At 40.7% G+C, this 16,256-nt stretch overlaps 1 protein-coding gene across 17 annotated transcripts in view; it reads right to left on the reverse strand.

Moving 5' to 3' along the window:
• The window catches only part of camk2d1 (calcium/calmodulin-dependent protein kinase (CaM kinase) II delta 1), a 110,942-nt gene extending 96,079 nt beyond the window's left edge, over nucleotides 1-14,863 (reverse strand). For all 17 annotated transcript variants that reach the window (XM_044183262.1, XM_044183260.1, XM_044183256.1 and 14 more), the window contains exons 1-2: nucleotides 14,532-14,863; nucleotides 11,591-11,685 (exon numbers count right to left, since the gene is read on the reverse strand). In XM_044183262.1, coding sequence (XP_044039197.1) covers nucleotides 11,591-11,685; nucleotides 14,532-14,593 — 157 coding nt within the window. In that variant the 5' untranslated portion in view covers nucleotides 14,594-14,863. The remainder of the gene's footprint in view (nucleotides 1-11,590; nucleotides 11,686-14,531) is intronic.
• Nucleotides 14,864-16,256: the final 1,393 nt, after the last annotated feature.

The raw sequence follows: 16,256 nt of genomic DNA on the forward strand, positions 1-16,256 counted from the left end.
GGTTGCATTTCCAAAGAGCCACAAAGCTTCAGAGGGACAGAGAGGGACTGACCTAAGAGTGGTTTATTAAGGTGGAGGAGAGCACCGCTGGACGATGAAGACTCTAGGCTGGAGCACCCAGTCTCTGTCTGACAGACAATGGAGCCCTAATTAAAGCAGGCAGCCTGTCCCTCAAGTGGCTGCCCTACTTGGCTAAATGAGGATTTAGAATAAAGCCCAGGGGAAATACTCCAGTTTATCCCTATGATTCAAAGAGATGGGAAGAGGCGGCACCTGAGTGGATGACACCAATGAAAGTTGGGAGGGGCCTCAGGCTTACCTACTCTAACTATGACAAATGATACAAAAAGGCAAACAGACTAAGCAGTAGAACAACAAACATAATATATAACATATAAACATAATACAATTACTCTCCCATGAACAAGATCTATGATACTTGAACCCCTTCACTTCTCTCTCTTCCCAACCAGAAGAGAGCAGTATTTCCTGGCGCAGTACCATGGCCAAAGACTTGTGCTGACTCTCATCCCGCTGAAAAGTGTCCCTGATTGAGCCAGCAGAACCACATCATTTGCAAAAAGCAGAGATCCAATCCTGAGGCCACCATAGCACTCCCCACACTGCAGCAGTTAGTGACTCAGACATCCAGAAGAAACTTGGAATAGAACGACTTCCTCCTTCATATCAAAAAGATCCAGCTGACGTGGTTTGGGCATCTGGTTAGAATGCCTCCTGGACATGTCCCTGTGGATGTATTCCAGGCATGTCCAACCAGGATGTGTCCTGGAAAGACTCAGAACATACTAGTGGGATTACACATCCCATATGGTGAGGGAACTCCTTGGGATCCTCAAGGAAGACCTGGAGGACCCGGTGAGGAAAGGAAGCATATCTGGACTACCTTGCTTTACCTGCTGCCACCACAACCTAAACCCAAGACATGCAGTGGAAAATGGATGGACATAATAGAATTTGTAAATGACAATACTTTGGCATAGAAAAAATACACTATATGCATTGATAAATTCTCTGTCTGAGATAAGACTTTGAAAGGTCAATCTGCTGTAACTGACCTTCAAAAGCAAGCTTGGTTGCAAATGTGGAAAACAACTTTCAGCATTCACTCAACTCCCCATCTTCCTACTGACGGGACAGCAAAATTATAGGGTTTTGCTTTATTTCAGTCATGTATTTTTTGGGTAATGGGATTCTCTCAAAGTCTCACTCCTCCTTTGCCAATTATATAGGATTGTTGTTACATGGCAGGCAGGCTAACTATGAAATGATGGTGGTTTTAGGGTCACGATTCTGTACAGCAGGGAAAACCAAAAATTTTGAAAATAACATTTTTGTCATTTATTTTGAAAAATGTAAACATTCAACAGTGGCTCATTGGCCATGATTCTTACTGTAACAGTCAACGCATTCTATTATACTGGCATATTGTCAATAAGGAAAAATAAATAACGCAAATATCAGTAATGCTCTATCGTTGACCTGTTGATAATTCCTGAACTTGTGCTGGTTTATATATATATATAAAAATATTATATAGAGTACGGTCTAGACCTGCTCTATAGGAAAAGTGCAATGAGATAACTTCTGTTATGAATTGGTGCTATATAAATAAAATTTAACTGAATTGAATTATACAGAGCAGCACAACAGAATGACTAACATGCACAAGGGGAGAGGGAGGCACAATTTATTTATTTTTTTAAATAGAATAGTAATTGTAGTAATAATATTATTATAGTAATATTAATAAATTAGTAATAATAGGAATGACAGCTATAGGACATGCACACGTGAAGGCACACTGTAGTGGGGCTCAAGCACTTTGACCATATGCTTAAATCCTGTATTCTCTATGACCGAGTATGGTCTCATATCCGTAGTGATAAACACCTAGCATTGGTTATTTCTTTGGCACGGTCCGAATCTGCAGTGAGAGGCTGCTTGAACATGGTCTGTGTTTATCTTGTTTGTCAATTACGGCCAAGCTTCAAATTTGTAGCTGATGTCTTGAGATGTTGCTTCGGTATGCAGATAATCGTCCTTCCTCATGATGCCATCTATTTTCTGGGGTGCACCAATCCCATTTCCAGCAAAACAACCCCACAACATAATGCTGCCACCACTGTGCTTCACAGTTGGGATGCCGTTATTTGGATGGAAAGCCTCACCCTTTTTCCTCCACACATCATTGTGGCCAAACAGTTCAATGTTGTCTCATCTGTCCAGAGAACCCTCCTCCAAAAGGCTATGTCTTCATCCTGGTGATCATTTGCAAACTTCATTCTCGCTTTTTTTATGCTGGTCTTGGAGTAGGGGCTTCTTCCGTGCACAACAGTTAGTCTGGAGCCCTGAGCTTTTGTTTTAGCTTGTAACAATTCGCTATTAGCCGAGCTAGCGCGCTGTGCTTGTGTAAACATAGCGTGGATCAGACTGCGGAGAGCGCGGATTAAAATAAAATATCGCTTTCTACATGTTCATGCTGGTTGAACAGGTGTATTGAAGTATTGGATTTTTTGCACTTACAGTAATGAGCATAGTTGTTGTCACCCCGAGTATCTCACCTGCCTCTCTGCTGTTCTGACTGCGCTCCGTGTGTGTGTGTGTGTGTGTGTGTGTGTGTGTGTGCGCAGCCCCGACACAGAGAGCAGGTTAGAGGCTGCAGCCTGATAATAAACTACACCAGGTTTTTTGACAACAAGGTTTCTTTAGTTTATTTGTATGATTTCAACACGTATTTGTTGTTCACAATGTAGCACTGCCAGGAAAAAAATTTACTGCGTCCTTTCAGATTTTAATGCGTCACAGACACGTACCTAGCAACATCACTGGATTCTAAGGGTAGCCCCTTAAATATAGGTGCACTCCCCATTAAAACACAAGTGCATTCCCAATTAGCTTCTAATTATGACAACTGGCCTATCAGAAGCTTCCAAAAGTAATTCCATCAATTTCTGGAATCTTCCATACAGTTTAAATAGACAGTCAACTTGGTGTATTTAAACTTTTGACCCACTGAAAATCTGTTCTAGAAAATACAAGCTGAAATAAATTTCTTTCTTGGCTATTATTTTGAAATGATCTCTTTTGGAAATAAAGTAGTACCCTATTAACTTAAAACATGAAATGTATGGTAACATGAAATGTGTGGAGTTCTGAAAAATTTTGAATGTCCTTAGCCTAGGTGTATTTCAATATATGGCCTCAACTTTACCCGACTTCAGTTGAACAATGTCGGCCTACAGTTTGACACTAATCGTGGCCCATTTCCACTGTACCTAACCAGGAAACTGTAATGCTCCCATACAGAAGGAGGATCTGACCAGGAGCTCTGGTCTCTCTTTTGTGTTTGCTGTTTGGAGGCAGCGACACTACATGAGCTAACGTGGCTAACGTGGCTAACGGGGCTAAGCCGACTAGCATGCTACAGCTGACAGCAGCTGGTGAGTTGCCAAAACTGTCTGGGTAAAACTCGTGCTCCAGAATTTCAGTTTCCTGTGTGCGAGTAGTCGACATAAATAGACGATTCTGACAGTAATAGTTTGGGTCACAGAGCGTACCGAACAGAGGAAGTCGCATACCGAACCGAACGTCCTGTACTGAATGGGACGAATACACGTACGGTTCCACTCCTACTGTGCACGGTAACAGGTACATTTTAATAAGGGGGGAAAAAATCAGTCTGATGGATTGTGAGACCAAAACATACTGGCCAGTATTTGTTCTACATCTCTGATATGAAACTCCTTATTACAACAACCCATCCATCATATCAGACACCTGGCCACTAAAATCCTTCCCCCTCCTGCCTTAAGAACAAAGTTCACATTTTGAATTTTGGTGTCTCATAAACATATAAATGCTGTTTCAGTGACTTCAGAGACACCCAAAGTTTATCAATTAAAAGTTTAGTCTATAAAATGGCTGAAAAATGCCCATCACAATTTCCGAATTTGACTTTTTCAAATAGCTTGTTTTGCACAACCAACAGTACAAAACCTAAACATATTCAACTTACAAAGTTATACAACAGAGACAAGCAGTAAATCCCCACATTTGAAAAGCTGGAACCAGAGAATATTTGTTTTTGTTTTTTTGGATTAATTGAATAAATCTAATTATTAGGGTTGTAGGTTGTTTTCTGTCAATCAACAAATCATTTCAGCACTATATGGCATATTTGAGCATTAATAGTATACTACACTATACTACACATGCAAACCATTTTTCAATTCTAAAATATCAGTATCAGCCATCAAACATCTGCTGAAAAAAAAGAAAAGTGGCCCTTTTTCTTCCTTTTCTCTTCCAGGTTGAGTCATCAAACAAAGGCTTGACTTAAGAGAGACTGAGGCACTAATCCGCAGAAATCCATCCAGTTATTATTCCACAAAAGAAGAGACAATACAGCTTATCAGTATTGATTATGTGCCTCCTGGGGGCTTTGATTGAGTGGCTGATAGCAGACAAATCAGCTTAGCAGCCGCCAATGTATTTCATCATCAAACAGTGAATACCTGCCATCTGCTTCCTGCTAACTGAGCATTAAAAAAGAACTTTGGAGAACTATCCCCCAGCACATTTTAAGCAATATAGTGAATAACACATCCCACAAACTGGGGTACTGTATTGCTGAATAGTTAAAGATTAAGATTTGGTTTCCTTGAGTCAGTTTTTTTATGCAGCTTGCCATCTGACAGATGCCATTCTACAGCATGTGTTTGTTTATCTTATCATACATATTTCATGCTGTTGATTTTCCCTGACTTGTTGTCCTCTCTTCCTTCACCCCCCCATCATCCTTTCACTTATTCGTCTCCTCTTCCGCTTGAACACAATTAGCTAGAGCTGAAGTGGAAATAACATTAATTACTATTTAAAAACAGAGAGGCTGGAGTGGTAAATCCTCCTCTTGCCAGTTGATTGATGGGGAAATTAGACAGGCAGAGATGAAAATACCTTTTGCCAAGAACTGGGGAGTCCTCCACTCCCGCTGACAGTTGCTCTATAACATGGCAGCCTGATTTCTGTTTTTCATGCTCCCTCGCGTCATTCTAATGAGATATTTTTAGCCTGCCGCAAGCAGCTGTGCATCAGTTACAAGAAGAGGCAGTCTAGGGTGAATTATTACAAATATACAAACACATACACACCTCTGTCAAGCTTCACTGTTGCATTTCAACTCCAAATCTTTCTCACTGTGTTTTCCTCTTTGGATGGATTGAATATGGACTCAAAATCCAGTTCAAAGCAGACAGTAAAAGAGCTCCGGAGCCTTTTGTCTCAGCTGAATCAATCACAGGGGGTTACACACACACACACACACAGGTTTTATGCTCATGTGAAAAAAAGAAATGCAAGGAGATAAAACAAAACTCCATCTGTTTCCCCCTGGTGAAACACTCTCAGTGCAGACAGAGAAAACAAGAGGTTTTTAGAGAGTCTGAATTTCCAGTATGTGTGGAATCGCACCCCAAACATGAATGTTCCCAGCAAACCACTTAGCTAAACACAGTTATGTCATCGACAACAGAACATAGTAGGGTTGGGTTTCAAATTTTTGTACTCATTGTTGTAGAGGAATGCTTTCCAAATTTGTCAAAGACAAAGAGGCCTTCTGACACACTTAGACTACAAATACACTGTGGGCAGGGAGAACCTTCAGAAACAGGGTTCTGCAGGAAAAGAAGAGCACAACAGAAGAAACAACAAGAGTACACCAGACATGCTGGCATTACCCATCAATGTATAAAATCCTATTTGTAGCAAAATGCAACCAGTAGGTCAACCTGGGCTTTTGACTTGTGATTGTTTAGAGGAACACCCCATCTTCACACTATTTCACCCAAGGAAGGAAAACTAGTTCTTATTTTAATGGCATATCAAGAAAAGGTGAACTATTTCTTAAGGGTGAAATTGTTATAGAATGAGTTCTGCTTGATGGATTATATCAAATGTTTTCCAAATTGAAGAAAGCTACTAAAGCTTCAGAACAAATGGCAGCAGACAAACCCAGAGAACCGGTTTTACATCGAGTTGTCCCTGTAGTATTTTAGCTTTTAGACAACACTTAATGAAATATTAACTGTAATTTTAGGTACTTCCCAGATATACATTCTTCAGTTCCTATGTGCTTGTACAGAACATCAAATAGTTTTTTTATAAAGCTGAAACAATAAGTTGATTAATTGATTATTTGATTGACAGACAATTAGCATTTTAATAAATCAACTAATCATCCATTTCTAAGCAAAAATGCCAAATGTTTACTGGCTCCATCTTTGGGTTTTGGATTGTTGGTCAGACAACACAAGCAATCCGCTTCGGCTGTGGGAAAATGTGGTTTTCACTATTTTCTGATATTTTTTAGGCCCATGATTAATCAATTAATCGAGAAAATAATCAGAACAGAATAATCAATACTGAGAATAATCACTAGTTGAAACTCTAGTTAGAAAGCTAAAAGATTTAGCCATGTATCACTTAATCTTACTTAGCATTCAAAGCAAGTTCTCATTTTCTCATAGCCATGGATCCAACTATTAGCATGGAGCTGGGCTCCACCATCTACCTGGGAGCCAAGGTTTTTCCTGCATAGTGACATTTTTGGCACGCTCCAAAGAGGTTTTAGCCAGCACCAAAGGAAAATCACCAGCGCCAAAATGAGAAGATTTGAGAATAAAAATAGCAATTCAAATCCTGTCCGAATGTATTTAATCAGCAATTTATCAAACAACTGCTGAACAGTTCATGCACTTTCCAGATTAAAGAAATAGTCTGACATCTTGGGAAATACGTTCAATCGCCTTCTAGCTGAGGGTTAGATGACAAGATAGACACCACTCTCATATCTGTCCAGTAAATATGAAGCTACAGCCAGCAGCCGATTAGCTTAGCATAAAGACTAGAAACAGGGGGAAACAGCTAGCCTGACTGTCCAAATGTAACTAAATCTGCCTAGCAACACCTCTTAAGCTCACTAATTAACTCGTTATATCTTGTTTGTTTAATCTGTACAAAAACTGAAATGTTAAAATGACATGTTCTGGTTTTACAGGTGCTTATGTGCTGGACTTTCTTGAGACAGCAGTGACTTCCTTGAGTCTCCGCTGGTTGCCTGGCAACCTCACGGTGACAAAAAGGCTCCAGAAAGTTTCCAGTCTCTGTGCTAAGGTAATGCCAACTAACTAAAGTAAAGTCATGTATTTACCAGACAGATTTGAGAGTAGTCTGCTCAGCTAACTCTTGGCAGTCTCCCACCGCCCACCACACAGTTTGTATGGAAACAAGTGCTAACATAAAACTGTAATTGCTATTACTTTTTATCCAAATGCATGACTTTAACATTAATGTTCAGGTCAATAAAAGGGTAAAGCTGACAGACAGACAAACCCCCACAACATCTGGTGTATTCCAACTGGATGATCTACATTGTCAGCAGAAAATGGCATGGTGGGATTTCTTAATGAATGAATGATGCTAAAATGGTGTAAAATATTAAGTGCAATCATCTTACAGTCTTTGACAGAAGCAGTTAGGGTCAGAGGACACACTTTAGGCATGAAACACAGACTAGCGGGCGGCTGTGGCTTAGTTGCAGAGTGGGTCGTCCAGTAATCGGATGGTCGGTGGTTCGATCCCGGCTTCCCCCAGCCCACATCTTTAATGTCCTTGGGCTAGACACTGAACCCCAAATTGCTCCAGAGGTCTGCGCCTTTGGTGTGTGTGAATGGTTAGTTACTTCTTTGAACTGATGTGTAAATGTTATATGTCGTGTGAAGCGCTTTGAGTAGTTGGAAAGACTAGAAAGGCGCTATACAAGCACAGTCCACTTACTGTTTAAATGGTTTCTTATGCTTGTGACAACAGGGCTGTCACAGCTCACAGGTCATCCAAGTCATAGGCCATATGGGTCAGCCAGGACCTGAGGGATGAGCTATGGATACAATCACAAGACACACTCAAATACCATTTAGATTGTACACACGCTGCTGCTTTGTGTTATGTCTCACACACAATATATCTCGCTTGATCCATCTCTTTCATGTCTGGTCTTAGCGGGGAAGTGTGTAAATGGTGTGTTGAGCCCCTGACATTAGCTGCTAAGCCAACCACTGGCACTGTATACACACCGACCAGCAGTGTGTGCTCTGATGGAGCACTTTATTTAGACACTCTCCACATGTGTGTGTGTGTGTGTGTGCATTTGTTTACTGGAGTGTGTGGCAGGAAGGATTTAGGTACCGCTGACCCGGTCTCTATATAAACTACAGGGTTGAGGGGTCGGGTCATCACCCCAGTTGCCGGGCTTACAGCTGACATAAAAAGCCCTTGGCTCCAGCATGTTAAGCTACAGTTTGTGCGTGTATTTATGTGTTTGGGTGTGTGTGAAAGTGACTTAGGAAGAACTTACAGGGCTCATTGCTGTTAAATAAAGCAAGACAAAAAAATGACCTATTTCAAATTCAGCAAATGATATTGTTCATTGTTTAGCTAAATGTGTCTGAGTTGAGTGATTCATCACACACTTGCACAATTAACAGCACAAAGACTGTAATATACTTCAACGCCTATATTACCCCACAGACTATATTTAGCTCTCCATCTCTTTTGTTTCCATGGGAATGGAGAGTTCACCGTGAGCAGCTGGGGCCTCGGGTATTTTCCAGAAGCAAAACGACAGAAAGGCTGGCTCCTGAACCATAGCTTGGTGGGTTTGTCAAGTGATCATTTCCACTCCACCGAGTCCAAGCATCACTAGGTCTGTGTTCAACCACTGCCCTAGTTTTCCCTTCATACAAGCCTGTGCTGTCAGAAGACAGGCTTTCAGTTCAGTACATCTGGATAATGTTTTAGTTACATGTTATGTGCTGTCCCAGTATTTAGGTTTTTATGTTTTGAAGGGAGTGGTTTAGGATAAGTAATACACATAATCAGTAATACAAACATGTAAAAAGTTTAACTTCAAATTTCCACCACGATCAAAATCATTTTATTTAAAAAAAAAAAAAAAAAAAAAAGGTAGATCTTTTTTCTGGGGTAGATAAGACCTTGTCATTTCGGATACTTGGATACTTAAAACATGTCAAACCTCTCAGTGCATTAGTGTTTAAATTTGTTTAGACATACACAGCGGCACAAGAACTTTGCTTAAATAAAATACAATCTAAATTCAAGTTATGATTTAGATCAGGAAATATTTCATCAAAAAGTAAGAGAACAAAACGGGAGTTCTGGTCGGGTCAAAAGTAACACAGTGTGCACACAAGACCACTTAAACTAAAGAAGAAGCAATGACAAACATGCAAACATTAACAAAATGGCACATAAACAACAACAACAACAACTATTGAATACTGCATGTTTCAACTGTCTTCATCTTGAATCTGACATGTTTTACACTCAGGATTAAATCAAAGTGGAGGCTGCACCCTAAGGAGCTGTGTCCTATCTACGTATCAACGGCCCACTTCCTGATTCCCCTGGGTGGAGGGCTGACCTTGCACTGTGCTTTTCCTATAAAATATTCTGACAGTATACTTCAAGTGATGGCACAAATATATTCTCACAGCATACAACAATTCAATGCTAAAGGTTCAATATAAATATTCAAAGCAAAGTGCTGTTCAAATGTGAAAATACAGATAAATTCAGATGCTACGGTGTTCATCAAATATGTATTCTCACTGTCAAAGCAGATGAACTTGCACCATAGATGCCCACAAACAGATGAGGATGTTATTATTATGACTGTGTGTACTGTCACAAAGCACAGATTGCCACGTTAAATTCTGTCAAAAAGTCTTCCTGATGTACTAAAAAGTTCAGCTGTAGTATGATCACGTCAGTATTCCTTGGAAGTGGGCTGCACCAGAAAGCACTGCCTTTGGTGTGAGGCCAAGGTTTACAGCCACATAAAGCCTCTCCAGTGGGATGGAGCTTCCTGTTTAGGATTCCTCATCATGCAGCAGCAGCACTGGAAGTGACTCTGGGGTTTCCCCTCATTGAACGTGACCTTCAGGTCAGCCTGCCTGCTTCAATATCTATCAGCCGGTCTAGCGGCGCACCACTGTATCTGGCTGCCTTCAGTGCTGTCTTCCCTCCGTCTCTTCTGAACACCCCTGCTGCCATGTTAAACCCCTGTAAACCAGATTATGGTGGTTTTCATGATTTGAGGTTGCAATGTGCACTTTGTTAGCATTAAATGAATCCGCAGGTATAGTCAGTCTATGACCCATCTGTTTGCTGGAAAGTAAACAGATGAAAAGTACAAAATACCAGAGCAACAATGTTGACACACACACACACACACACACACACACACACACACTCCTCTCATCTTTCCATTTCACTCTGATTTCCTCCTTCAGGTGAGGGAGGCTCGGGCTCAGCGAAGGCATTCGGCCAAAGCAATCTGAGTATGGACTCAATCATGGACTCCCCTTCTCTGAACATCTGCCCTCCTCTCTTTCATCGCTCATGTTCTCCCCTCACCTCTGGAGCTGCAGCACCAATAATTAGACCTGGGAACCACAAGCTTTCTCATTCAAGCTTCCCGTTTTTCACCATATGGGAGGGCTGGCTATGAATGAATAGAGAGATTGTTGTATCACTGAGCCATCGAGAAAAGCTAAATGGATATTCTCTTTTCAGTTTTTGTTTCATTGTTTGTATGGTCTCTTTTTTTAAACCACATGTACTCCTCCATTTTGCTGTTCTTCATGCAGCTGTTAATGCTGGAAACCCCCTGCTTCCCCCACGAGACGCTACATCTGCTGCCGCTGTGCAATCGCACACCATCACTGTGTGCCTTTTCAAGCCCATCTCCTTTTGTTTGTGTGTTTGTGTGTTGCGCGCTCTCCCATCAGCCCATTAGGGTCTTGCGCGGGGATCAATCAGCAGCGCAACGTCCAGGCTGCGGGAGCCGCGGCCCACACTGCACAGATAATGATGGAGAGAATAAAAAGGTGAGGAGAGGAAAATAAAAGAATCCATGCCTCCGCTTCCTGGACAGACGCTCCATTACAGAAGCAAGCACAAAAAAAGGTCACTGGGAGAACAAGAGAAGAGAGTTTTTCTCTGTTCTGCCAGCGTGTTGCCTTCACTGGCTTGTGTTTTAATGTGAAAGACAGCGCTGTGAGTCACGTACAGCTCATCAGAAATCAGAGGCTGTGGTTGATATCAGAGAATGAGTCACAAAAGGAGCTGTTGGCCTCCTTCATGTTGGTGCCACTTTGATGAGTTACAAAAATGGCAAGCAATAGAAAGCATGAATTTAAAGCTGGAGGAGTAAGACGTGGTTTGCATGGCTGCTGCCATCTGAAACCTGACCACCTCCCGCTACTACACACATGACGAAGAGAAAAGTGGTGAAGGCGTGAGAAAACAAGCACAGTCAAAACAAAAAGAAGTTGGTTTGAGGGGTGACTTGGCTAAAAAAGTTACAGTTTTAGGCAAAGTTACTGTCCCAGAGTGACCTGCTGCCACAGCCTCACGTCTTTACCCAACAGCGCTAACACAGCAACAGCATGCTTTTCCTGAGGTTAAAGCACATTACAGGGCATGTACTCACCCCTGGCAGACAACTTCTTGGTATTGATTATTTTGGCAGCATATTCCTGTCCTGTGGAAATCTTCATGCACCGTCTCACCACAGAGAAAGCACCCCTACAGAAGAGTGAGGGATCAGTCACTATATGGCAAGATTTTCCAAAATATACAAGTATAGCCATAAATGACAACAATTTTCATTAGGATTTAACAGAAAGAATAACACTGAATTGTGAATTCTTGGATTACAAGAAACATCTTATACATTCTCTGAGACTCCTCAAAGACGTTTGTAATCGTTGCTTTAATGTATGGATCATCACACTCATTGCTCCCCTTGCTCTATTTTGGTCTGCCTCCTACATTTTATTACTGATTTTTATGTATTTGTTGCACTTAATTGGGGCTGTGATAACCTGTATCAAGTACAGCATTCTAACTGTATTTGTTTTAATCATGTAAAGCACTTTGTGACTTCTCTGCTGCAAGTTTTCTTTTTCTCTTAATTTAAACTAACTAGCTTAAGCCTCAACTGCTACGGTTTTAGGATTAGGTGATTTGACAATATATACCATGAGACCACTGAGGTTTGTCAATCAATTTTGCTTGAATGTTCATACATTTTGAGATGTCCCGAGTCGATCCTGAGGATCGGTATCCGCTATAATAAAGCTGATCATCAGTTATTTCGTGAACTCTGCCGTTTTCTGCTAGTGTTGCAGCGCCGCTCTCCTTTACAAGAGACGGGCTCTACAGCATTAGAGCCTTCTGCTGCCTCTGTGAGTGACAATTATGGTGTGTGAATGAGAAAAAATGATTTGGGCGCAGCGAGGCTCAGACACAAATGTTGGCAAAACACACATCTCTCTCTAACAAATCTATTCATCTCTCTTTCTCATTAGCAAAGAGGGTAACACCATATTTGAAGGGGTGTGCATAAGACTGACATGACACCGTCATAACCATGACATGACACCTGTCATGAACATGAAGGAGTCTTTATGAAGGTTTACGACTGTTGTCATTAAGTCATTCGGTCAATTATGTCACTTTTAATGCAAAGCTGACATTGTTTGAGATGTCTTTGTTATGACAACTTGACATTAACCAAGACAACATAACCTGTCATAAACATGCCACAGTAGGCCTAATTATCAAACTTCAAGAAACTATTTAGCTTTGAGTGTTAACATTACATTATACTGACATATGTGCTTGGTTTTGACATTGGCTGGCATGAGACCGTTATAACGGTGTCATGAATAATTCCCTTGACCTCAAGTAAAGTGGAGCCATTTGGACTTGTCATAAAGACGTCAGTAATGTTATAAGGCCAGTTCGACAACAGAGTACAGTACAGAGGTGATTTAATGGAGTTTCCTGATGAACAGTTAGCTAACCTTGTTGCTAAAGTAACGTTAGCTAACCTAACCACATTGGTGGTGGTTGAGGTGAGTTTCCCCCCTTCACTGTGAAGCACTTTGGGTATCAAGATAAAACACGAACATTATATAAATGTAATCCATTATTATTATTATTATTATTATTATTATTATTATTATTATTATTATTAATAGAACCACTAACTGCTGCTAAGTGTAACTGTCAGCTGCTGTTAGCTAGTTAGCTCGGTTAGCCCCATGCAGCCAACTATTAACTAGCTGACTCAGCCTCTGGATCCCTGGAGGCAAACCCGGCTAGAAAACCACTTCGGTACTGTATTCCCTGTCAAACTGGCCACCGTCCGTCTCAGAGTGTAATGAGTGCAGTATTACAAATTTTGAGTTTGTTCATTTTGTCATTGACCACCACAAAATATAGTGAAAACTAAATAGCACGCTAGTAAGTAGTAGAACTGTAGTCCAGAGCAGACTCTAGGTCTTCAGAAAGGTAGCTAGTGTAGCCTATATTAAATGTCATTATTAATGTTAGTATTTGTTATCATTTCTCAGGTCAGCCAGCAACACGAGAGAACAGGCATCCGACACAGCAAAAAGCAGTAGTCAGAAAAATGAAATGTAATTTAGGCAGTAGTGTTGCAGGCAGAACAGCAGGGACGACCCAATAAAATGTCGGCGCTGGCCTTAGCCCCAGACCTGGTCAACTCCAACTAACGGCCCTGGGTATATGTAACGTGTAGGTGCACAAAAATCAGTCCTTGACATCGTAGGAGAAGCAAAATTGCTGTGAATTTGAATGCGCTGTTAATATTAACCCTTCGCATATTGCAAAAAGGGCGGAAACTTGTGCAAACACAGTCCAAATTACTAAGACACACATTCAGTTTCTTATATACATAAGGTTTTCATCATAGTCTAGCTTAAGGTGGGCTTTATGTCACCACAGCTGATTGAGAACGAGATGGGTGACCGGTTCCCCGCTGACCTAACACCAACACCAAATTTCATCCACATTTCTGATATTTTTACTTGCCTGACACGTTGCCAGAGGTATATGCTCGCTGGAGCATGATTTAAGATTAATGACAAATTAGCATGTGCCACTTTTATATTCGGCATGCATTCCAAGGCACTCAGCAGTGTTTCTTTTAAAACTTTAAACTTTTTTCAATTGGTACGCCAGGCATTATCAAATCATTCTTCCTCCAAAATACACGCTAATGGGCGTTAGCGAGCAGGGACAAACGATTCAAAAAGTTGAGAGAAAAATGAGATTAAAGGAAGTATAAAATATAAGACCTCGGGGTTAAATAAGGAGTCTAATATTTTTCACGTTCGCGCCCTTCGTTGATAACCAAGGTACAAGTACAAGATTTCTGAATGGGAGTTGGAGTGACGTCCTACCCACACCCGCTAACTCAACATATCAAGGTAGACACAGGTAGGCGGAGGTCTCTGAGGTTTCGGTCAATCTAAACACCAATAATAAAAGCAAAGGGCAATTAAGCTTGACTTTCAATGAAAATGTCGAATAAAAAGTGTTATAAAATGAAGAGAACTTACTTCCCCAGCTCCTCGTACAGCTGGTACTCATCGGTAAACCTGGTGCAGGTCGTTGAAGCCATGTTAAGGTGAGCAGAGGAGATCGACTTGGGAAACTGAAAGCCTCAGTCGCTTTAATACTCTCCACAAATCCTTTCCCCTGTGTCCCAAAGTGCCACTTGTCGCGTTTTGGAGTAGAAAACAAAAGCAAACTTAGGGACGATTTAGTAATGACTCGTGAACGCCGCTCTTGCCGGATTCTGTTCGCAGACCCCGGTTACTCCTGGAGTTGACTGGGACGTCGCGACCTGCTGTTGTGTTTGTCTCGACACTGACACTAGCATTAGTTGGCCGCAGTCAAGAGAGACCAATTATAGACTATCACTCATCCGGTGGTGAAATTTCAAAATAAAACCCTAAATAACACGCATTTTCTATGGTCTGTCTCTTAGGCACATTTAGTTGAATTTGGGATATATTTTAAGGGGAAATCTGAACTTTGTTCTTCCTTTGTGTTTTTGTCAAGCCCCTTGTAAAGCCTTCTATCGTGTAAAATACACAAGTTATGTTTGTTTAAAATTCATTTTGCTACTTTTTTTTGGTAATTTAAAATGCTGCAAAACTAAATATAACATTAAAGGAAGAGTGTGTTGCCCACAGAAAAGTATCAGGAACATCTGACAAAATGAAAACTAGTCAACTTTTTATCGATCGAGTCAGAGGTTTTTACCTTTAGAGCACCTCAACTTTGTTTTTTTACATGGACCTGAGAATTATAAATGTACTTATCATGGTGGAACATATTTTGTAGTTCTCTACCACAGCTGTATCATGATGAGTTTAATGCTGATTACGTAAGTAACACTATTAGAATCTGCTATTGTTAACATTTTATACAGAAGTTCAAGATCTTTATTTCCAAGTCAAACACATTCAAGAAAATGCATGCATTCCATATTCCTTACTTATATTATATTGAAAAGCAGTTATAAAAAGACACTAATATTCAAAATGTATTCATCTTCATCATCGTTATATCATGTTGTCAACTACGGAAAAATACATCTTCAAATAAAATGTATAATCACGTGGACGTAAAAGTTTTGTACAATTGCGTACTTTGAGCTTGTGCACTACTATGTATATATAAATATTTAAAATTAATTTTATTTTTAATCATGTTATTTACCTGGTACTTGGTCACTAAATGATGTACCAAACACTTTTCTCCATGTGGCAAACTCAAATACTTTATTTTATTTTATTTTGGAGGTAAAATAACTTAACATCCGTTGTTTTCTTGGTATGCGGTGTCTAACTTGATACAAATGAATTTCTTCTCAGCGCTTCCTCGTTGAAAATGCTACACAGGGGCTCCATCTAGAGGCAGCAGCGTTGACCTACTACCATACGTCTGGAATTGGAGCTGAGAATGTGAGGCACCTCTCGAGCCTGTCAAAAACCCGCCGAACCGCATTGTCATAAACACAAGGTCCCACCACCCACTGCTGTTTTTGGTTTTGTTGATGAGATCGACACCATCCAGTAAAGTCAGAAAAAAACGTATCTAACTGAAAGAAAGAGACTCTAGTCTTGATTGTTTTCCTCCAAGAATTACAATGGAAACAATAAGTTTCAGACTGTAATTTAAATCTATACAGTTTGTTTTATTTCCAATAAACATTTTTCTCCCTGGTCATGCATGCTCCCCCTACAGTGGCTGTACGCCCGGGCTCTGCCCCACCG

This window comes from Siniperca chuatsi, linkage group LG22, assembly GCF_020085105.1.
Source record: "Siniperca chuatsi isolate FFG_IHB_CAS linkage group LG22, ASM2008510v1, whole genome shotgun sequence".
In the NCBI taxonomy this organism is placed as follows: Eukaryota; Metazoa; Chordata; class Actinopteri; order Centrarchiformes; family Sinipercidae; genus Siniperca; species Siniperca chuatsi.